Source organism: Lindgomyces ingoldianus (genome assembly GCF_010093535.1).
Source record: "Lindgomyces ingoldianus strain ATCC 200398 unplaced genomic scaffold BDR25scaffold_34, whole genome shotgun sequence".
NCBI lineage: Eukaryota > Fungi > Ascomycota > Dothideomycetes > Pleosporales > Lindgomycetaceae > Lindgomyces > Lindgomyces ingoldianus.
In genome coordinates this window covers 365,332-385,679 of record NW_022985195.1, presented here as the reverse complement: position 1 = coordinate 385,679, position 20,348 = coordinate 365,332, and the positions used below count along the sequence as shown (strand labels likewise).

The 20,348-nt window shown below is 50.4% G+C and overlaps 9 protein-coding genes across 9 annotated transcripts; 2 read left to right on the top strand and 7 right to left on the bottom strand.

Annotated features, from left to right (window-relative positions):
• Positions 1-260: 260 nt before the first annotated feature.
• Positions 261-3,199, top strand: BDR25DRAFT_293734 (uncharacterized protein; the record flags this gene model as incomplete). The annotated part of the gene is made up of 3 exons (XM_033688743.1): positions 261-1,555; positions 1,619-2,314; positions 2,495-3,199. Exons 1-3 carry the CDS (start codon positions 293-295, stop codon positions 3,197-3,199), a joined length of 2,664 nt encoding a protein of 887 aa, XP_033543167.1. The 5' UTR covers positions 261-292.
• Positions 3,200-3,361: 162 nt separating this feature from the next.
• On the bottom strand, positions 3,362-4,680 carry BDR25DRAFT_345555 (60S ribosomal protein-like protein L2/L8). Its single transcript, XM_033694063.1, has 6 exons — positions 4,544-4,680; positions 4,412-4,472; positions 4,322-4,353; positions 4,206-4,268; positions 3,839-4,144; positions 3,362-3,762 (listed from the first exon to the last, which is right to left on the bottom strand). The coding sequence occupies exons 1-6, from the start codon at positions 4,643-4,645 to the stop codon at positions 3,562-3,564; spliced, it is 765 nt and encodes a 254-aa protein (XP_033543166.1). The 5' UTR covers positions 4,646-4,680; the 3' UTR covers positions 3,362-3,561.
• Positions 4,681-6,657: 1,977 nt separating this feature from the next.
• Positions 6,658-8,728, bottom strand: BDR25DRAFT_328053 (uncharacterized protein; the record flags this gene model as incomplete). Its single annotated transcript, XM_033692366.1, has 6 exons — positions 6,658-7,269; positions 7,312-7,443; positions 7,480-7,633; positions 7,664-8,373; positions 8,423-8,633; positions 8,697-8,728. 6 exons carry the CDS (start codon positions 8,726-8,728, stop codon positions 6,658-6,660), a joined length of 1,851 nt encoding a protein of 616 aa, XP_033543165.1.
• On the bottom strand, positions 8,691-9,547 carry BDR25DRAFT_77451 (uncharacterized protein). Its single transcript, XM_033699023.1, has one exon. The coding sequence runs from the start codon at positions 9,448-9,450 to the stop codon at positions 8,935-8,937; it is 516 nt and encodes a 171-aa protein (XP_033543164.1). The 5' UTR covers positions 9,451-9,547; the 3' UTR covers positions 8,691-8,934.
• A 1,619-nt stretch (positions 9,548-11,166) lies between these two features.
• Positions 11,167-13,586, bottom strand: BDR25DRAFT_336504 (uncharacterized protein; the record flags this gene model as incomplete). Its single annotated transcript, XM_033693104.1, has 3 exons — positions 12,061-13,586; positions 11,863-12,030; positions 11,167-11,226 (listed from the first exon to the last, which is right to left on the bottom strand). Exons 1-3 carry the CDS (start codon positions 13,378-13,380, stop codon positions 11,167-11,169), a joined length of 1,548 nt encoding a protein of 515 aa, XP_033543163.1. The 5' UTR covers positions 13,381-13,586.
• Positions 13,587-14,219: 633 nt separating this feature from the next.
• On the top strand, positions 14,220-16,134 carry BDR25DRAFT_77429 (uncharacterized protein). The gene is made up of 2 exons (XM_033699022.1): positions 14,220-14,435; positions 14,672-16,134. The coding sequence occupies exons 1-2, from the start codon at positions 14,349-14,351 to the stop codon at positions 15,929-15,931; spliced, it is 1,347 nt and encodes a 448-aa protein (XP_033543162.1). The 5' UTR covers positions 14,220-14,348; the 3' UTR covers positions 15,932-16,134.
• On the bottom strand, positions 15,856-16,965 carry BDR25DRAFT_306150 (uncharacterized protein). The gene has a single exon (XM_033690565.1). It carries the CDS (start codon positions 16,566-16,568, stop codon positions 16,308-16,310), a length of 261 nt encoding a protein of 86 aa, XP_033543161.1. The 5' UTR covers positions 16,569-16,965; the 3' UTR covers positions 15,856-16,307.
• Positions 16,966-17,848: 883 nt separating this feature from the next.
• Positions 17,849-19,148, bottom strand: BDR25DRAFT_306149 (HSP20-like chaperone). The gene has a single exon (XM_033690564.1). It carries the CDS (start codon positions 19,031-19,033, stop codon positions 18,104-18,106), a length of 930 nt encoding a protein of 309 aa, XP_033543160.1. The 5' UTR covers positions 19,034-19,148; the 3' UTR covers positions 17,849-18,103.
• On the bottom strand, positions 19,119-19,719 carry BDR25DRAFT_77422 (uncharacterized protein). The gene has a single exon (XM_033699021.1). The coding sequence runs from the start codon at positions 19,591-19,593 to the stop codon at positions 19,210-19,212; it is 384 nt and encodes a 127-aa protein (XP_033543159.1). The 5' UTR covers positions 19,594-19,719; the 3' UTR covers positions 19,119-19,209.
• Between the last annotated feature and the right edge of the window lie 629 nt (positions 19,720-20,348).

Below are 20,348 nucleotides of genomic sequence, written 5' to 3'. Positions count from 1 at the left end.
CTATGTATCAGGCTATGCAGCCATGGGGATACCGAGAGCATAGGAGGGTGTGTGGTCGGGAAAGTGTGTGGATATTGCTTGGCAGAATACTCGGTTGAAGGATTACTTTCACACCCTTAAGACTTAGAGATCAGACGGCTAGGGAGAGGCTGGGTAGTAAATTACCTCCTCAAGATCCCTCACATGACAACGCGGTCGCGCTAGCCACAATCTCACATGGTCGCGCCTCCAACCCACAAACCAACAACCTCCCCACCATACAACAATCTCGCCCACCAGCCAATTCTCTAAAATGAACCTCCCTCCAGGGCTTTGTCTGCTCCAACAAGCCGAAAAAATTCTCCTGCGTCCCATTCATGCACACCTGATTTCCTACTGCCCCTCCATGGACCTCATTGCCGTCGTTACAGACGAAGAGAATCTAGATGTCTACCGCATCAACGGACAGCGGGCATTTGGCTTGAAGCGCAAGAATGAGAGAGTTCGCGTTGATGCGTTAGCTTGGAAGTTTGATGGGCAGAGTGTGGCGGTGGCTTGGAGTGATGGCTTAGTAGATGTGGTTAGTGCGGAGACTGGGAAGGTTTTGCACGGAGATGTTGGGTTGAAGGCGGTGGGTGGAGAGGGGGGAGAGGGGGAGAGGAGGATCAGATGTGTTGGGTGGGGATTGAATTTCATTGATGTGGAGAGTGTGAAGAGCCGGATTGGGGTAGCACGGAAACGGAAGATCGAAGGGGATGAAGAGGTGATGAAGATTGATTTCACAAAGGCGATGGAGATGGAGACTACAGATGATTGGGATACGTTTAAAGACGACACTACGCTTGAGGACTTTCTCCAACGACAGCCCGATTTACAGGCTCTAGACATAGCTCCAGATTTACCAGACCAGCTCGCCATGATGGACATGGAGACCTTACTCCCGAAACTTCCAGCTATCCCATTACCACCGGCGATACCGTTTATGCGGCCACAGCAACAGGCGGATTCTGGGGCCTTTAATTCTCAGGCACAGGTGGATGCGATTTTCCATCCTAGTCACATGAAAGATCATAACGCTGTCGATGTGATGGTGAGGTGTACGGATGGAGGAACGGTGCACCCGAGCCTGTATGATTCATTGGAAAGCGTAAACGTAGGACTACCGAGTCGCTGGAACATCCAACAAAGCAAGACTCTCCTTCATGCAAGTCATCCGTACAGCTGCAGCCATGGGCTGGTGATGGAAGTCAAGACGTCATCGCCTATGCAGACAAAACTAACTTTCGTTCCGCTAACACTGGGATTTATTCCCTCTGCTGGTGTCTATCTTCATCTAATTGCGTCCAAGACATCGCAGTTGCAGAATCTATTACTATACATCCAGCAATGCCTCCAACGCATCCAGACCTTCTGGAAACACTCACAAGACCTGCCGAACAAGTTCATGATGAATGTCTCCGAGACCCTGGAGGAAAAGGGACAGGGGGATTTGGTCCAGAATTTATTCCATTTGGCTTGTACGGGGAATTGTCCGCCGATTATTAGAGACTGGCTTGTGGATGAATTGCAGGAAGCCGTAAGCTCTCTCTCCCAACACCCTCACCTTGGCTACTATTCCGGTGCTGACATCGGATAAAAGGGACACAAGCGTTGGGACCACACAGTCCAGTCCTCCCTAACCGTCCTTCTCACCCTCCTCCACGAAAATCTCCTTCCAGCGCTAGATCGCTGCTCCATTGTCATCTCCCGTCTTCGCGGTCTCGCACAATTCCATGACTCTAACTGGATCTTCTCTACCCCTTTGACTTCCTTCGATGCCCTGCAAACCCTACTCAAGAACTTGCGTCTACTTGCACACACCACGCTCCTCTACACCGGGGACGAAAAGCGGCAATTCGGGATGTTTAGCAAGTGGTTGCGTTACGAAATTGACTTCGAAGCCACCGAAGCGGGGAGCCAGAGTCGAGAGGAAATGGAGGGACGGGATCCCGGTGTTGACATCGCCATGGTTCTTGAATATATTCGCCACGGGCTCCGGAAATCAGATCTCTCGCCGTACCTACGACCCGAAGCAAATTTACATCCACACCAACAGAACCAGCCACCCAGCAGCTATGAAGATACGAGAAAAGCGATAGAATTATTGAAAGACGAAGCGAGCTATAAAGAAGAAGGGCTCTGTTTAGAACACGTGTTTCGGCATCTACGGGAGCAGTGTGCGAGGCTATTTCAGCAGATCAGCGGATGGCAGGAGAAGAGTACGACTATGGATTGTGGAGTGGTGGTTGAGGAGGGAGATGGAAGTGTGGCATTGGATGTAAGGATGGCATTTGAGGTACGCTTTGCACTTGCTTTCCTTTTCGTTTTCCTGGACCCTTGCTCATTATTCTTTCCTCATTAGCTGGAGCCAGTGTCTGAGAATTTGAAGGCAATGGACGAGAGAATGGAGCAGGGGAAGGGTGTTAATACCTGCAGACTTGCCTCCGGCCTTTCCAAGCTAACACTCGAAGCACAGCCTGAACACCCCAACTCCATTTCTACTTACATCGCTACCTCCATTCCGTCCCAAAAGTCCCAAATGCATGTCCACCGCATAGCACACGCACCCACTATCACCGCGCTCCCAAAAGACCTTCATTCCTACGCCACCACAACCCTCGATTTCTCAGGCCCTGGAGCTACAGTCTTGGACGCGAAATTCGCGGATGATAGAAACGTCCTCGTTCTCCTCCGCATTCCCACCTTGAAATCCAAAAAAGATAAAGACGAAAACGAAGAAGGAGCCTCACCCTCCGCGCTACTCCTCTCCATCCCATACACCCATTCCTTCAGCCCCTCAGTTCAACCCTCTCCTCCAACCACAGCAGCTATACCCTACACACCGCTCTCCGCTCCTTTCCACTCTTACACGCTCCCAACCGGCACACCAGCCCCAGCTACAACCCGCACAACCCTTCCCCTCTCCACCTCCGCAATCACAAACTACACAAAACATGTTTTCGAAGGCCGCTTCATGCCACTGAAACTGATTGTCAATGGCCGGAAGGGAAGGAGGGTGGTTGTTGTGTTGGGTGATGACCGTAAGCATTATCGGATTTTGGATTTGGATTTCAGAGGGAAGAAGGAAGGGGATCAGCATATGGGCGGTAGGATGGGGGAGGATGAGAATAGTGTGAGTGAAGATGAGGAGGATAGTGATGTTGAGATGGCTGGCGCGTAGTTGGGCCCACTATGCGACAACTTCTTGAGAATAGCAGGCCGTCTGCTGCGAGCGATAGAAGTTGTAGACTCATGAAACCTACAGTTAACAAAAAAGACTCTTCAAATGCGAAAGTAGCTGGACGAGACGAATATGTCACATTCTCTCTAGCTTCGCAAGTCTCTGTCATTGAGTGAATTCACACTTCCATTGTACGGACTAAATGCATGTAATGAGATTTTTCGTTCCCACGGGCCTCATCATGCTCCCAAGCAGGAAGAAGTTGTATCATAACGCCCCGCCATCCACATAAAAAGTTATGAGAATGCCCGACGGCATCTGGTAACATATCACCATGACCTGTTCGGCATGCTTGTCTACTTCTACTCCTTCGTCTTCTGGGTACCGCGCAACAGACCCGTCCTCCGTGCTGCAATAAGACCGGCCTTTTGACCTTGTGCTGCTTCTCGCGAGATGGTGGATGCTTTACCGATATGCTGGTGGTTACCGCCTCCGTGGGGATGGTCGACGGGGTTCATGGCTACACCACGGGTCCTGGGCCAGCTGTTGCGCTTGGCGGCGAACTAGACGATTAAAGTCAGATATTCAGACTCGACATGGAGGAGATGATGGAGAGGGTAGGGATGATTTGTGACCTACTTTATGCTTGGCTCTTGAGGCCTTGAGGAGCGGCTTGTCTGTTCGTCCACCCCCTGCAACAATACCAACCATTCCACGCGCAGTGTTAGGAAGGACCTTCTTAGCACCTGACGGGAGCTTGACACGTGTCTTTCCGTCGTCGAAGTTGTGGCCAATGACAGTCACGTAGTTGCCGGACGTACGGCCAAGCGCACCACGGTCGCCGGACTTGTCTTCGACGTTGGTGAGGACGGTACCTTCAGGAACAGACGCGAGAGGGAGGACGTTGCCAATGGTGAGAGCGGCGTGCTTTCCAGCATAGATGAACTTGGATTTATCAGTTTGGGATTGATTTTGGGATGGTGGTTTTGGGGGTGTCTAAACTGACCTGGCCGGTGTACATGCCCTCATTAGCAATGAAGGTCTGGGTATCGAGCTTGAATCGGTATGGCTACGGAAGAAGTGAGCAAGGTAACTGAGAGCCTGGAGAGGAAGATATCGTACGTTTCGGAAGACGACTCTCGCAAGAGGAGCGCCTGTTCAATACCGTCAGTCAAACTCCAAAGTCATATCCATCTCCATCTAGCTACTCACCACGGCCAGAATCGTGCACAATCTCCTTCACAACGCCTCGAATATATCCATTGCGCTCAGCCTATACCAATTAGCCCCCCATTCCCCGCATTCCCAATTTCGCGATGCTGTGCGGACGGGGTGTGGACGTACATAGTCGAGAGTGCGGAACTGGGCCGGTGCCTTGTTCAAGCGGGTGTTGGCTGTGAATATGGAGCCGCGGCCTTTACGCTGGTTCCTGATAACCCTACCCATGGCGACGGTGTTGTGGTGGAGGGCTCGGCGAGATGGGAAATTGTTAAGCCTTGGACGTCGAAGTGATTTTGGAACGTCCAGTGGGTAGCTTAGTCAGGCTCGGTTAACATACTACTTTGGTGCTAGTGGCGATTCTGCGTGTTGAGGCTGCATTCGCTCCTCGCCATCGCTACAGGCCATGGCAACCCCTGATCAACAATGGTTAGGAATTCACTCCCCATTTCGCATTAGAGCTAAAGAACTACAATTTTCATGATGAGAGCGAAGACCATACGCTGGGCGTTCTAGAAATCACATTCACAATTCTGTGTTCAGGACTTGTACTTAATTCTGTGGGACTTCGACGGCCATCTCACACTTTCGTCCTTCAAGACCTCGTCAGTTAAGTAATATATCGCCCAACCAGTCTCGCTTAGTTCGGAATAGAGATGTTGGTAGCACTCAGCTTGCCCACTACTCAGCTCAGAAATAACTCGTATTTCATCCTTTAATCAACTTAGTTCCACCAGCTACTGTCAAGGTGGCACTGCTCTCCTCTCGTCCCCGGTTTACCCATGCTAAGATACATTTATTGGATGCTTGACATTACTGTTGCACAGCCTCTCTAGACTATCGATACTGATTTATTGATAGTCCAAAACAGGAAATGGAGAATGCAATATAAACCAGACGTTGCTTCCTAGCTTGTGGCACGCATCTAGTAGTGGCACACTTAACTTTAACTTGGATAACTTCCTCTCGTTTCTCAATACAATCGTGTGTATCTCCTCCACCTAGGCTCATCCACACCTCTCTCCCTACCAAAACAATAGCCCAGGTCTTTACACTATCATTGCTCTCACCCTTTCCAAACCCCTCTACCACGATCTAAAAGCAGAAATATAGTAGAACCTCCAACCTCTTCCAATCCAAAACCTCGAACTACTGCCTGAGTCCGCCAACTGTCCCCACAGGGAGTTGTCCCAACGGCAGCGAGATCGTATTCGGCAACCCTTTGTACCCTATATGAACTCCTTCATTGCAAAATATGCTGCCTTCCAAGTCAAATAACTAGACTGCATTACCCGCTGATGCATACTCTCATCCCCCAAAGGGTTGTCCAAATGACGACCCCCTGTATAACTGCGACCTGCGCACAGGCTGCTTTACTTTCAATGTGCCTGACGGCCCAGCGAATTACGCCAGCGAATTGAAAGCGTGTCTGAATGAATATAGTCTAGATGCTATTAGTGTGTATACTGTCTCTCCAGGGTCTAATGAAATGAACAGAACGTGGGTTAGACCGGTTGGCAAGACATACGTATTCCGGGGTTAATCCGGTTGTGTGGGCGTACTAACACAGATGTGTGTGGATTATTTCGGATGGAGTGAATGGGTTGGAATGAGATGAGGGCGACAAGAGTTTACATATAGTTGGCTGGCTGGCTATGTATGCCGCGTTTTAGGTAGCTAAACCTCGCGCTAAGATCCAAAAATCCAACGACTTCTTTGTCGGGTCAAAAAATCTCTGTCCCATCACTATCCAACCTATGCTCATGTGTCAGGCGTATCCTAGCAAACCGAAACAGCCAACAAAACGACCGCTCATGGAATCTAATCCCATATCTCGTTTTCATGCCCAAACCCCAGGCCCAGGTATTTCCTTTTAATCCCACTATCCCATACCTGCAGCAAAGAAAAGAAATCCGTATGTAGTGCGTAGGAGAAGACAAGCCGCCTCATCTCCGAAGTGAAAAACAAACGCCAGCGCTAAATCCAATTTCCGTGGGGTGGTATATGAAATCTGGGCAGAACAGAAAGTTGATGGAAAAGAAATAGAAAATGGGTATATCAGCCAGCGTCTAATATGTCGTAGAGAAAGTGACTGATGTGTGACTATTGTATCCAGAAAGCGGCAAACGGCATCCAAGAATGCCAGCCATAGACGTGGCAATGAAGGGGAAAGCATATATTGTAACAGAAAGTGGATCCAAGAACAACATCCAACAAAGCCTGAGGTAAATATTTTCAACTCAAACCACAGCCTCACCCAAGTACCCAAAATCACTCATCAGTCTTGACAACTGACTCACCGAGGTCCTCGGCGTCGTATTGATCTCAGGCTCTGGGGTCTCCTTGGTCTTGAGCTTTGTAATTGTGCATTGCGACGCATTCTCTTCGTTCGGAAGGCTATACCCCTGGAATCCCGAGAGTCCGAAACAAGCAGCTTGCCGCCGTGACCCGGTGTCGGAGTGGTGGATGTCGAGTTGGAAAAGACTTTGGCCAAATGATGGAACGTCAAGATGTAGAACAGGATGATTGTCAAAGTTGGAATTGAGGGTGAGGGTGCTGGGTTGCGGGATATCGCGATGATCTACGGCCTCTTCGGCAGCAGTATCTACCAGCGAGGAGTCTTGGTGCTTATTGGGGTAGATTTGCTCCCCATGGAGGAAGTGGTTGGAGAAGCGATGTGGTGTATCGATTTCGCTGGATTCGCTGGTCAGGGAACTGAAGGTCGGAGAGTGAATGATGTCGGAGTCCGAGGCAGGAGAACTGAATGTAGCGGATCCGGTGCTCCAGACAGAGAAATGGCTGCTGATATCCGTATTTACGGTTACATGGGGTTGATGGGTTTCTTCTTCTCCCTCTTCCCCTTCTTCTTCTTCGTCGGTGATAACAGAGCTGACATTCTCGTTGCATGCGAATAGTGGAGCAGGAACCAAATACCGAGGTAAGGCGGGTAGGTCTTTGTTTTTGTTGAGCAGAGGTGACTGGTGTAGGCTGAGACTACGATCACTCCCATGGCTAGAAGTAGGCCGCTCGTCGATGGAGGCACTTGTAGGCCTGAGTAGCACCTGCGGTTGCTGTGGTACCGGTAAGAATTTAAAAGCTACTCTCTCTGCTTCCGGACTCTGACAAAGAACCGGAGAAGACAGCCAGGGCTCATTCGGATAAACGTAATGTTTTGTTCTCCTCGTATCAGACGAATTGGCTCGAGCACGGCCTCGCCTGGTTGTGGATTCGGGTAGCACAACGGACGGCACATGTGAACGAGGCCGTCTACATTGCGACTCTTCTGCTTTCGAGGTTGTGTCTGAGAATCCAAAATCAAAGTCCGTAAGAGGGTCTACGGGATGGGACCCAAGTGGGGAGAACTCCTTCATCCTCTCTGCTACAGGGAGTGGTAAAGATGACGAGGTCTGAGGTTCTGGCCGCGAAGATAACGGTACCAGATTCATGTCTTCTGCTGTGGTGCTGATGAGTGTTGGCGCCCCGATTTGTACATCTCTTATATTCCATGGTAGACGGCCGCTGGATGCTGATCGTTTAGAACTTGTAAATTTGTCCTTCAGGCCTCGGAAATCCGAGAACACGGCGTTTGATGCTAGATTCGGAGATGTTGATGCGCTCCGGACATGTCGTTCCCAACCCGAGGACAATGAGTGCATTGGAGAAGGGCATCTGGCAGACCGTGGCCCCCCGAGTGAATGCGTGGAGACTGAGTAGGGTTCTATGCAAAGATCCCCTAGACGTGGAGAAGGCAGAGGTTTCGGTGGTACGGGCGTTAAGTATTTGTCGTTTGGATTCCGCGTAAAAACACTTTTGGATGCTGAGCTCGACGAATCACTCCTACCCCTCGACTCCGTAGGGACTTCCAAAACGTTAAGACGCTGACCAGGAAGTAGAGGACACACTGTTGTTGATGGCTCCGAGGGGTTGTGGTGCTCCTCATCATCGTCCACTTTATACTTTGACCAGTCAGTGCCTAGGCTCATACCTAGCTTTCGGATATCTTACATAGTACCAGTAGGTCCCGCCCATCTTCAATGCTCCGTTTCTCTTTCTTCCAAGGTTGCTGAGATCCCCGTCACAAAATATGTCCTCGAAAGTAAAGCAACCAGACCAGATGTTGAGGCCTCTTCGCTGGTCTCGCTTCAAATGATATGCTCTCGAGAAATTGTCCCAAGACCCGAGGAGTTCTATGGTGCGAGAAGCAGCCGGGCAGTCGCTAGAGAAACAAGTGAGTTGCACAATCAAAAGGTTAAATGAACAATTGAAGGATCAAACGTACAACAGGAAAGTGACAAGAGTTGTGGATGCCATGGCCGGGCTGCCGGGTCAACCGGGCAGATAAAGGCGGCGGAGGATCAGTTGTTGGGATGTATGTGCGTCTACTTCCTTGCACTGGCCATGGGGCTTTGCGTAGAGGACTAGATATTGTTGTCAAAAATAGAGAGCCGTGCCCGAGAAGCTGTAGGATTGTTTTAGTCTACAGGACGTTTGCTTGAAGACGCCGGGGCAGGAAGCTGTTAGAAGAGAAGGAAGATTATGTGATTGGTAGAAAAGAGGTAGTGTGTTTGAAGACAAGTATGAAACTGGACCCGGTATCGAGAGCGATGATCTGGCGATACTGACCAGGGGCGCAAAGGCCAGTCAATTTCGAATGAGACGCGGAGGATTAATTCTGGGCGAGGAAGCCGAAGAAATTTGACGCCTGGAGACCGAAACAGAGGCTTACGGATGAATTGAAGCCTGAGCCGCAATCGATGGAGTCTGAGATTGGTCCAATTGGCGCTGGCGATGTTGGCCGCTATGAGAAGGAGAGCGAGGCCAGGGCGCGTAATGCAAAGACGTGAGTAGGCGGGACAGTGTGTTATGTGAAACACGATAGAAGAGACTGTATCCAACAGAACAATTGATGCTGGGGAGGAAAGAAAGATGGGAGGCTGGGCAGATGACGAGAAGTAACTGTCAAAAGCTAGAGTCCGGTAGGCAGCGTCGGACAGTTCAGCGGCGGGACGCAAGCCATGGCGCCTCCTTTGCATTTCAGAAAAGGCAAGCTGGATGAGGCTTTTGGGGGTAGATTATTGGGAGCCGAAGCCTCAAACGCGCCAATAGGCCATGGCTCAGCGAACAAATGTCACGATGAGCTGCGGTTGGTCGCGGGGAGGTGGCCGCTGAGAGGTGGGACCGTCTCCTTCATTTCCTGCCCCGCCGCGTGAACCGTGGAGCGGTAGATTTCGTCAGCTAGTGTCGACCGCGGACAGATGAGACTGAGCCAAAGTTGGACGCAGTCCGCTGGCCTGCAGCAGCACGCCATGATGAGGGGACGGGGATTGCAGAGGTGTCGTCCCACACGCGTCGAGAAAGGTGCAAGAGGGAGGCGTGTAACCTACTCGCTGGAGATCTCAGCTCCCAAAAGGGTGGCATCCCTGTGGAAGCTGGCCAACCGCTGCCCAGGGACGCTCCCAAACCGTGCCATTCCCTGACTCGATCGACGACTTGACATGCACTGGAGAACGCCACGGCGCTGGCCAGCCCGGATTGAGGCGCATGCCCTGATTCCCGCCAGCCGATCCAGTCAGATTCGCGAATGGCCGACACGCGATTGTCCTATTTCCTGGTTTCGTTGATGAGATTCCATCACTGCTACGGAGAGACAAACTTCCTGTCCCTCTCAATCTCCCCACTGACGTGTCCACGTCGGTTGCTGCAGTAGATTGCGGAGCCGGACGTCGGCACCTTTCTTTTCGAGTGTCAGCGCCATGCAACTGATGAGATCAGACTTTATGCGCTGCGTCTATATTGCTATTTTTGCGCCACGTGAAACCAAAGGCCTCCACTCCGAACTGCGCAATTCATGCTTCTTTATCACCGCAAGCGCTCCTGCAGCACAGCCGTGTTCTGGACTCGAGCAGAGAAGACTCGTCGTCGAACTTCCTCAGAAGTAGCTATTGTGTCTCACTGGAAAATGTTGGTTTTCGACCATGTCGAACCCGCATCGGCACATCGGAGTACAAGAAGCATCCGTCATGCTTTCTTCAGAAAAGGAAAAGACTCATCAGTCCTGAATTGTCTATTTGGTGTCATCCAAGTCTCAGAGCTCGGAACTATTCCCCAACCATCTGGCTTGAAAGGATGTCATGAGATTACCATGCCATTAAAGTTTCACGACGATACTTTATGCTCATAACAATTAAGTGCACGTCAAATTGAACAGAAGGAAGCTGACCCCTATGCCTGAATCCGAACTTCCACCAACAATCGTGGCACCACTTAGGCCCTACAGCCGGCCACTCCATAGCCCCGGATATATCGTACAGTCTTCAAAGGTCAAGCCTTCAGACATCTGTAGCAACAAGTTCATTCCCATCTCTAAACACCAATCCCGAAATCCTACTGTATTCCTTGAGCCTATTCTGATATCCAAGATCCAACTCCCAAGGTTTCAAGTCCACAACAACACATCACGGCATCGGAGCAGCACATGCTGAATTAGGGAACGCGATGAAGAGGTTACAAAAGTATGTCCTTGAACCGATATTTGCCATTTATAGTTAGGGGTACTAGCTGTCAGCACCTCGTACGGAACCTATCACAGCAGCCAAAACTGCCAGAAGCAAAACGCTTACTGAGTGCATTAAGAAAATGCAGATCTCCGCCCTGAATTAGATCCACCTATGTTCCGTCACCATAGACAGCGTATTTTTCACAACCCATCTATTGGAATATAGAATCGCCGAACAGCCTCCCAGCCTTTCTCACAACACTCTAAGCCTGGCCTCGCACGAGAGAAACGTAGCACTAGCCCACAATAACGTCTGTCACGGTTCCACATTCAACAATCGGCCCTAAATGCCGCCACACATCACATCCATGGGTCCTCAGACAAGTTACTAGCACTATCCAGCCCTAGCTCTAATCCCAGCTCCAATCCCAGCTCTCACCCAACGTCTAACCTAGCCTCCCCAATCATCTTCACGACTGCTACTCGTCCTCCGATCAAGTCTCTCCAGAACCAACGCTAATTCTGGGCATGTGTGCTATGTTGCCATCCACATGCACTCTCCTTACCTCCGTACCTTCCCAAAAATCCTGTTACATGACTAACGGCAGTTGGATCCTTCCATTACACAGCCGCTCGTGCGACCCTCCGCGCCTTCCTCACAGCTTATGCCGAAGCTGCACGTGTAGCTGGAAGCTAGACTTCGTTGGGGGACATTATAAGCTCCTTCATAACCCTGTCGTACTGTCGAGCAAAGGAATGAGGCATAGCTCGCAAGAAAGAAAGGTTCACAGCATAGCAGAAGGGGCCGAATGTGAATCTTCAAATCACAATATCAAGTTTCCAAGCTCATATTACTAATCACATTAACCTTTTAAGATACACACATCACCATTGCCTCCAAACCAAATCCCACAGCATCACCATATCACTGAAAGCTCATCCTAAGCACTTCTGGCTTCCTCTTATCCAAATCTAGAATCATCTGGCCGAACAAGCCATTCGCCCACGAAAACCACTGCCGCGTCCAACGAGTCTCATTGAAACTATTCACACTCTCATGGACTAATCCTAACCCCGCCGTACTCCTCAATATCTGCCTCAACTCCCCCACAATCTCCTGCTCATCATTGCTCGTTAGGATACGTACTATCGACGCCATCGGCCATGCCATTCCAGGCCCTTCATGCGGACCCCCGACAGCATTGATAACGGGACCGCGCATGAAGTACGGGTTTGTGGCGGATAGGATGAAATCGCGCGTGTTTGCGTAGGTGGAAGGGTCTACTGGGTAACCGAGGAATGGCGCGGAGAGGAGTGATGGGATGTTTGCATCGTCCATAATAGTCTGCGCGCCAAAGCCGTCGATTTCAAAGGCGTAGATTTTGCCATGGGCGGCGTGGTTTACTGTCCCTTGGTCCTCGATTGCCGATCGGAGGGATGTAGAGAGAGATGTCATTTTTTGGGCTAGCGAGCCTGAGCCGGTGGTGTTGAGTTTGGACATGATCTCGGCGGTAGACGAGAGGTAGGTACTAAACATCATGTTGGCCGGAATGAAGAGCTGGAAGATGGTAGAGTCGTCACTGGGACGGAAAGCACTGCGAATCAGGCCCGTACCATTGGCCACCGGGTTTCCGAGGCCATCGTTTGCGAGGGTTTCCGTTGCACGGGTAGTGAGCCGTGTGAATGTGTAGGGACTTTGGAGGACTTGCCCGTCGGCGCCGTAGGTGGGCGTCATCATGTCTTCTGCAACTTTCAGGACTGTTTCCACCGCTTGGACCCAGGAGAATTTGCCGAAGAAGGCGGCGTCACCTGTCGCGTTATAATAGTTTGCCGAGACTTCGAGAAATGCTGCGAGAGAGTCTAGCTCGTACTTGCATTCGAAGACGAAGTCATTAGAGTAGAATGGGAAGACATTATCTTGACTTGCGCTTGGGTTCGGGGCCCGCGGGATCTTGCTTTCTGCTGGAGGCTGGAAGGAGTTGCAGTATGGTGACGTGAGAAGATATCGAGCTTGAAGATTTATCACGCCTCTGTATAAGCTCGCGATCGAGTTTGGGTCATTGCTAGCGTTTAGAAGAGGAAGGTAGCTCTGCATCTGATTCGCTGAATCTCTTAACCACATCGCATTGATGTCTCCAGTAATGATGAATGTCAATTCCTCAGCCGAATTGTTTGCAGCATATCCTTTCCATTTTATCGCCGTATCGAGCGTATTCGGATATGCATTACTGAAGAGTCGGTAGAGATCTGGGTCCTTGATTACAGACTCCATGCGCTTGACCACATCCTCGACGCCTGTCGAATTGAAAGTTCGGCATCGGGGCGCTGGGCGCTGGTACGAGAGCTTGTATTTGCCCGAGCTAAGCGGCTCGTGGAACTGTTGCGAGTAATCCGAGTAGTCGGGACATTGGGCAAGCACTAGTCGTGGCGTTGCTAGAGCCAGTGCGAAAACCCTCGAGCTACGCATCCTCACTACTCTGAAGGATGATTGTCTGAAAAATGAGAGTTAGGGAGAGTAGAGGAAATTCAGAAACGACGACAAAGGAAGTGACGAAATTGCTAGATAATGTACCAGACACCTGCGTGAAGAACAAAGTGGGCAAATGACCCCCAATAAGCAGGCCACCTTCCATATTGCTGTACCCCGCTGTTGATCCCATGAGCTGATCCCGGGTAGCTAATGTAACGATGAGATGAAGCTATCCCCAAACTCTGGACCAAGTACCTATTTACGACGTCATCGGTCCTGTTTGACCGCCTTAAGAGCGGAGCATTGTCAGCAATTCCCTCACACGTCTACGTTGAACAGAGCTATGTATGTGGAAAGCCTTGGGGAGAATGGGGTTGGGATCAGGGTAGGGGGATGAGGAGCGCTTCTACACAAAGTGACTATCAGAGAGAACAGCCTGTCGGTAGCACCAAGGAGGGGTTCGCGTGGCTCCTTTGCAGGGAAAATGGTAGGCATAAGACACTGAGGTCAGGATTGAAATTGTGGGGATGGCTGCGGGTGGCTGGAACATCACCTCTCGGCGAGAAATTGCCCGCAGGTTGAGCTAGGTCGTTTAAAGAAGGTACGGTAAAACTTCCAAGGTTGACAAAGCGCACTCTATCGAGTAGGTCTCTTGAAGAGCCTCGAAAGCCGGGTTAATACAAAGATGCTGCTTCGTCTAGGTATCTTGTTGAGTGGAGAGTACCTACCTTCCAGAAATCTAGATTTGAAAAATTTAGGTCACGTGCTGCAATACTAGTGTCATTAAGGACTAAGCCTCGGAAACAAAATGCCCCCTGAACCATCACCCTTTCTCACGGAAACAAGGTCCCGACAAATCGCCATGTAAACGCTCCCAACCCAGCTCTCCCCAAACCTCTCCCGATATTCCTTGCCTCTCTCCGTTCGACCTAACTCTCTTCTCCAACTCGTGTTCCTCCACGGCCATGCCCGCAGCAACCCAGACGCGGATAAGAAGAGCTCATCCTAAGACAAAATATGGGTGCAGCACCTGCAAGAAAAGACGCATAAAGGTTGGTGACTTATCTGCAGTGCAATTTTGATCACTTCTAGTGCACCCACGCAGCTTTTCTAAGTCTTCTCTACATCTTGTGTCACGGCCTCTAAAAATAGGCTTTAAACATTATTGTTTCTACTTGCAAGGCCCACTTTCTGCTAGCTTGTCTGAATTACCTCTTGGAAATTATTTCTTCCCAGATTTCTTATCCACAATACTACTTTTGGAGTGCCAAGGCTTACCAGTCTTCAGTGCGATGAGAGACGCCCTTCTTGCGAGAACTGCACGAAGCGTGGACTCGACTGCGGTTACTATATACTTCAACCCTCTGTTTGCGTCTCAGCTTGTCCTTTCTCAACTCAAGAGGACAAGTCTCCGTTCAAAGTCCATGTGTTCGCACAAAACTCCGAAAGCCCTTCACTTTCTCCGCCGCCTTCCATCTCCCCTAATATTGTCACGGACATATTTCCGGATTGTCCAGATGCCTTCAGGCCACGCTGCCAAGAACTACTCCATCACTTCACCACCACCACTAGTACTACCCTTGCGACTGATTACCCAGCCCAGGAATGCTGGAGATCAGCAGTGCTTCAACTTGCACGGGCTCATCCATTTCTATTGCACGGTATCCTTGCTTCCTCGGCGCTGCATCTTTCGCGTTCTCTAGAGCTCTACAATGAGAAAGAGACATATCTAAAAATAGCCGCTAGACAAATGAACATAGGTCTTTCACAGTATCGGCCAGTTCTGGAGAATGTCACGGAAGACAACGCTGAAGCGCTATTCTCATTCTGCGCGCTAACCTCATTCTTCACATGGGTTACTGCTGCAGACGATTGCAAAGAACTTCTGTCATCGCTGAGAACAGGCGGGCTCGATTGGTTTCAACAAGATGGAGTGGTCGGTAAATTGAGAGCCACGGTGATAAAATTGCTACGAGCTGTGCGGGGAGCTCTCGTTATCTTGACACCTTGCTGGGCTCGGGTCTCCAGCGGGATCCTGTCCCCCATCATCAACCGTGATTGGTGGCCAAACCCTCCCCGCCTGGTAACCCCCCAGGCAATTGAAGAAGACGGCAAACTTCACGCAATCGAAAAGATGTGGGTGAAGCCCGGACGGAAGTACGAGTACAGCTTCGACGCCTTGGCTTCCTCACTGAGGCAATTGCGAGAAGTCTTTGCCCTAGTCTCACACTTAACTGTAAATACTAGCATTGTGGGTGACAAAATGCCCACCGGCACTCTTATCGATAGAGCCGCCATTTTTGTTTGGCCGACTAGAATTTCCACCGAGTTCATATCTCTTCTAGAGCAGCGTCAACCAGAATCTTGGGTCATTCTGGCTCACTTTGCCATTCTTCCGGGCCGGATCCAAGGAGTTTGGTGGGTTAATTGCATGGCTTCTCACATCATCGCTGTGGCGGCGCTTGTACTTGGAAGAGAGAAGTTGGATTTGATTGAGTGGCCGATGCGTGAGGTCGGGGCGAACATGAGCAGCATCTTTTCTGCTTGACCTTTTTATATTGCAGCAAGCAGCACAATGGCTTTGGAGTAGATGCCAGTTGTTGTCCCGGAACCTTTAAGACGCATTCGACACATGCGGTTAACCCCGCCGCTTAAATTTAGGATTGTCTAAGGAGACTTTATTGATTTAGCTCGGAGTCGTTGCTTGTGCTGCCCCAGTGTCTGTACTCCTGGCCCGGTACAATATTTAATGCTAGGCCATCGAAAGATAAGGACCCAAAAACTTGCCACGACCCGGTTCGTTCCCTATATGCGCCCTCAGATTCTCCACCAGCACCTGGTGTTCCTGTACTCATTGATGCAATGTTGACATTCACTACTCCTCCGAAAAACATCCGCCTTCTTCTATATTTCGCGCCTTCCACCTAGGATCTGCCCCCCCTTTGGACCTCCCAATGAAAACCCGCGAGGCCTCTCTGCCTGACTTCTCTCATATACTCTTCCTGTTCCGTCGAACGTGGCTTATATCCATTGGGGGCCTCACTGAAACCCAAAAGCCGGCTGACGGCGTACCCGCAAATGACCACGGCCATAGCACCCAGCATGATAAGTAAGACAATGAGGGATGGCGGGATAGCATATCCCATGTTGTCGCGACGGGCGAATGAGTGGGTCGCGGATTGCATGATTGCTGCAATTGTGGTAGATTGAATCGGCCAAAGACAGATAGACTGGTGAGGATGAGGAGCGTAGGGAGCAGTTGCTGACTGATGCCTGCAGGCCGTGCGATGTTGAAAGATGCCGTCGAAGTATCTAGACGTGAGGATAACAGTGCGGTGCGAGAGCTCGGGAGTGTCGTTTTCGATGACGGTACTAGACGAATCGTAGAGCGATGAGCAATTGTGACGAGAATCCGAGCTGTGTATTGTTGTTTCTCAGTGTAGGGGTATACAATTTCCGTCCCAGAAGAATCTCCACATCTATTCGCCAACTTGGAAAAGGGCCCATATGAGTGTCTTGAAATACAGCGAAGAACGACAGCAGAGCGAGAAACAGGTTCAGACTACTCAGCAGAACTCAGACACCCTTATACCCCCTTCTCTACACTCTATGTACCCTCTCATCCTATCGCTCCATCCATCATCCGTAAACCCCGAGCCAAGACCCTCGTACATTTCCTAATCCGCACTAGCTCCTCGCACTCTTCCTTCCCTGATTCGCCAACTCCCCTCGAAACATGCAAGACCATGCTAGGGACCCTAGATTAATCCGTCACGCCCACCAATGGCCCGATCAGCCTTGTCAATATACCTGCCACGAACACCAAAGATTCCGGTCAGTTTGGAAGCACGCTTAAGCGCATCCTTCAAAAAAGTCATGCTGAGCACCCTCATCTCATCTGTCACGCCCACTAATGGCCCCCAATCACCCTTGTCAATATACTGGCCACGAACACCAAAGACTCCGGACAATTTGGAAACGCGCTTAAACGCATCCTTTAAAGAGTCCATGTCGTGTTTACGATCTTGTTAAGAATAGACTAGCTGCTAATTAAACGAACGTGCTTGTGGCGTGTGCAAGGACAGTAGCGGTTTTTGAGCCGGCTTTCTTGGCCCGGTTTGCTTCGCCTCACTCGAGTGACGACGACAGCCCTAAAGTGTTGTGATACATAACGGTTCCGGGCTAAATCTACGACCGGATTAGGGAAGTGGGTCGGATTAAGGATAGGGGTGAAGTCATTGCTAGGTACTACAGATGAGTTTGAATGAAATTTCAAGGCAAGACAATAGGTAAGGCAGACTTGGGTTCGCGTTCGTATTGGGCGGCGAAGGTACCTAGGTAGGCACGACATGGCCTTGGGGTGTTGCTTCTCAGCTGGTAAGAGTAATGTGATACGAAAGCAGAAAAATTTCGATACTTTGTGGGTGTTCTTGAATGATAGGACGAGCCCTATACTTGGACTAATGGGGTTATGAGGATCGAAGTCTTCGTAGAGACTAGGTCCGCGACAAAGATATCATAACAATATAAAATAACAATGACGGGTATATACAGGAAAAGCTAAACCTACTATTACACTGACACTCCCCATACAAATCTATATACCTACCTTCCCACATCCTTCAAGCACTTTCGAAATGCTAAACGAAAGAAGGAACAGTCCCTTTCCACCTCCTACTACAGCATTTTCATTCCTCTCTTTGCCTACCCATACGAACCCTTACTCAATATCCACCTTTCTCACCTCAACGAATCCACCCTCAAAGCGCTTCGGAACCTCAACCCTCAAAACCCCATCCTCCAACTTCGCCGTAATTCCCTCTTCATCAACCTGCGCTGGGTTCGCGCGCGTCCCAAGCCTGACCTTTCTCTCAAATGGCCCTACCCTCCTCTCGCCCATCTCCAAAGTCTTCAAAAACTCCTCATCGCCGGGGCGGTAGATCACTCCGGCGATGGACAGTTCGGATTTCTCGGCATCCCAGTTCACGCCGACATCTTCTTTTTTTGCGCCGGGGAGGGAGATGTGGATAACAAACTCAGAGGGGGTGGAGAAGATATCTGCGTCTGGAACGAAGTCTTCGGAGTCGTTCGTCTTGGGCTTGAAGGTGTCGAAGACACCTTCGGCGAAGTTCCAGGGGTTGAATGAGCCACCACGGCCTCCCCATGGGCCTCCCCATCCGCGAGGCCCGCCGTGATGTGGCCCAAAGCCTCCGCGTCCATGGTGGCCGTGAGGGCCGCCAAAGCCGTGTCGACCGCGTCGGCCTCCACAACGTCCACCGCGACCCCAGCCGCGAGAAAATTCTTCATTGTCAAATTTAGGGCTACCAGACGGCCCTTCCTCGTTGTCCTTCTCGCCCTCCTTCTCATTCCCCTGTTCCGCGTCTTCGTGCCCGGCATTTGGGGCTGGCGGAGGGCCTGGAGGTGGTGGTGGACCACGATGAGGGAAACCTCTGCCGCCGAAGCCTGGGTGGCCCCATCCCCACAAGCCGAATGGCGGTGGACCAAAGGGGCCCTCTTCGCCGCTGCCGGGTCCACGTTCGGTGTTCTCATTGTTGGCTTCATTCTGGTTCTGGGAAAAGCCTTGTTGTTCAAGGCTGGCAACCCAGTCCCAGAAGGGAGCGGATTGGTTCATGTATGCGATTGATGGCATGATGGTAGAGACTTGACTTGATTTTGCCTTACCGTGTGTGTGAAAAGATGTGTGTACTAATAGAGGTGGTTGAATTTGAATGTAAATTGATTATCGAGAGGTAAGAGAAGATGTTTGGAAGAGGAGGCTTATAACTTCCTTCCCACGGCATTTATATACCACCACCATACCAGGCATCAAAAGCCCACGTACGTCCACACCATATCGCCACACCTACCTCGGCCCCGACACATGCAACAAGCACTATCGGACCCGTTCTTACCAATCAAATCTTCAGGCACCTCTTCATATCGATGTAAAAAGAAGTTTCTCGAACGTAAAAGAGGGGCAGGCTTCAAAGCCGCGTACACATGGCATTTGTCTGGCCAGAATCTGGATAGGCAAAGATGGTTGCGCGTCATGGCCGTTTCTGAATGAGGTATAATGATCGGCACAATCGGAGGTTCATAAGTGCCGATGTGGCGTAGAGGTGGCTGATTGGACGGTGTTCGCCACAACACCACAGCGCATGGTGATCGTACAATGGCTTCGTACATGTTGAGGACTATCATATGCTTCATATGTGTTTGAAGGGTGTCCTGCGTGGATGAGTATGTGACTGTTCGGCCTGGGTTCTAAGCTTATGTGAGGGAAGGGGTTGTCCTCAAATCCCCTTGAGCTCCAAAAGAGGCATCCATCAAATATCCAAGGCAAAATATGCAGCTAGTACTGCTTTGAAGTCACCATTAGGGGGTTGTATCAATACTTATGTGATTGCGTCACCTCAAAGTCGTGTAGAAGGTGTTTAGGTCTTAACATGGTCAGGAAGAAAGTATGATGCAGTACTTCCTCTGCACCAAAACTTCAATCTCCACTCGACTGTGCTCTCACGCTACCTGTGATCGTTCGTCCACAACGTAGGTAGTTGGTTTCGTTCGCAATACTGGTAGATTAATATTTCAGGTGGAGGCTCGTCTCCGTCTAAGCGGCAGTCAGCTCTAGTTTTTGCAAGGCGAACTACCATCTTTTCGCGATGTTACAGTTCTACGTCAAAAGTCTGTGCCCATAGTCCGTGCGCTCCTCACCAAAACACGCGAGCGCGCATCAACCCCCGTCATTCTCACCACCACAAAACAATGCCACGACGTTCTTTTGGCCAGGAAATAAGCAGAAATTGCTAACAAGGACATAAACTTACCCCTGCAACGCGCGCTCTAATTATTTCTAAGTATAAGGCGGGTTGTTCGCAGCAGGAGATAATAAGTAACTGAATTTCGCGTATCGCGTAGGTGTGTGTACAACACAATCTACCGATGGGGCATTCATCACACAATCA